Source organism: Loa loa, assembly GCF_000183805.2.
Source record: "Loa loa unplaced genomic scaffold supercont3.4204, whole genome shotgun sequence".
Classification (NCBI taxonomy): Eukaryota; Metazoa; Nematoda; class Chromadorea; order Rhabditida; family Onchocercidae; genus Loa; species Loa loa.
Window position 1 is genome coordinate 1 of NW_018112380.1, and position 676 is coordinate 676.

At 23.1% G+C, this 676-nt stretch overlaps 1 protein-coding gene across 1 annotated transcript; it reads right to left on the minus strand.

The window, feature by feature from the left end:
- Window positions 1–262: 262 nt before the first annotated feature.
- LOAG_16126 (hypothetical protein) lies at window positions 263–460 on the minus strand (the record flags this gene model as incomplete). The annotated part of the gene is made up of 1 exon (XM_003151613.1): window positions 263–460. A coding segment is annotated over one exon (198 nt), but the record flags the coding sequence as incomplete, so codon positions are not given.
- Window positions 461–676: the final 216 nt, after the last annotated feature.

The following is a 676-nucleotide window of genomic DNA, read 5'->3' on the forward strand; positions in this document are numbered from 1 at the left end:
GGAGGAGAGAGAGAGAGAGAGAGAGAGAGAAAGATGGAAAAGGTTAAATATTAGATATATTTTTTCTATAATTCAAGCATAAGAAAATAATTTCAACATATACAGGTAAATTGAAATCAATTAAATAATCTAATAAAGTGCAAAATTAATTGATTATCTTTTCTTCCACATTCAAAAATTCAACAAACCTATTTGAGCTATATAAAAATTTACAATTTAATAAACAAATAATTATAATTAAAAAAATTAATAAATGACAAACATCATAAAGAAGCATTGGTTGACCATTAGCATTCCAAATAGCATCAATCAATTCACCATAACCGTCGAAAATTATTATCGGTACATTACGACTATTAAATAAACCTATTTGAGCTATTGCCCATGGATCATCTGTTGTACTATCTTCATAACTATTGTAATTTTCTGAATCCAACAAATATGATTTCAATCCTTTCATTTCAACAAATATCTGTACGAAAATTAAAATGTAACATTTGAAAAAAAAAAAATGAAAAAATTTCTAACTTTATCTAATTAAAATATTTTTTATGCAACATTTTTTGCTTCATTTTATTTTTCGTTTATAATTATGAGAATGAATTGTAATTTTTAAAAATTTCAACAAATTTTACGGCTATGCTAAATATTTCAATTTTAAATTTCAAGTAAAACT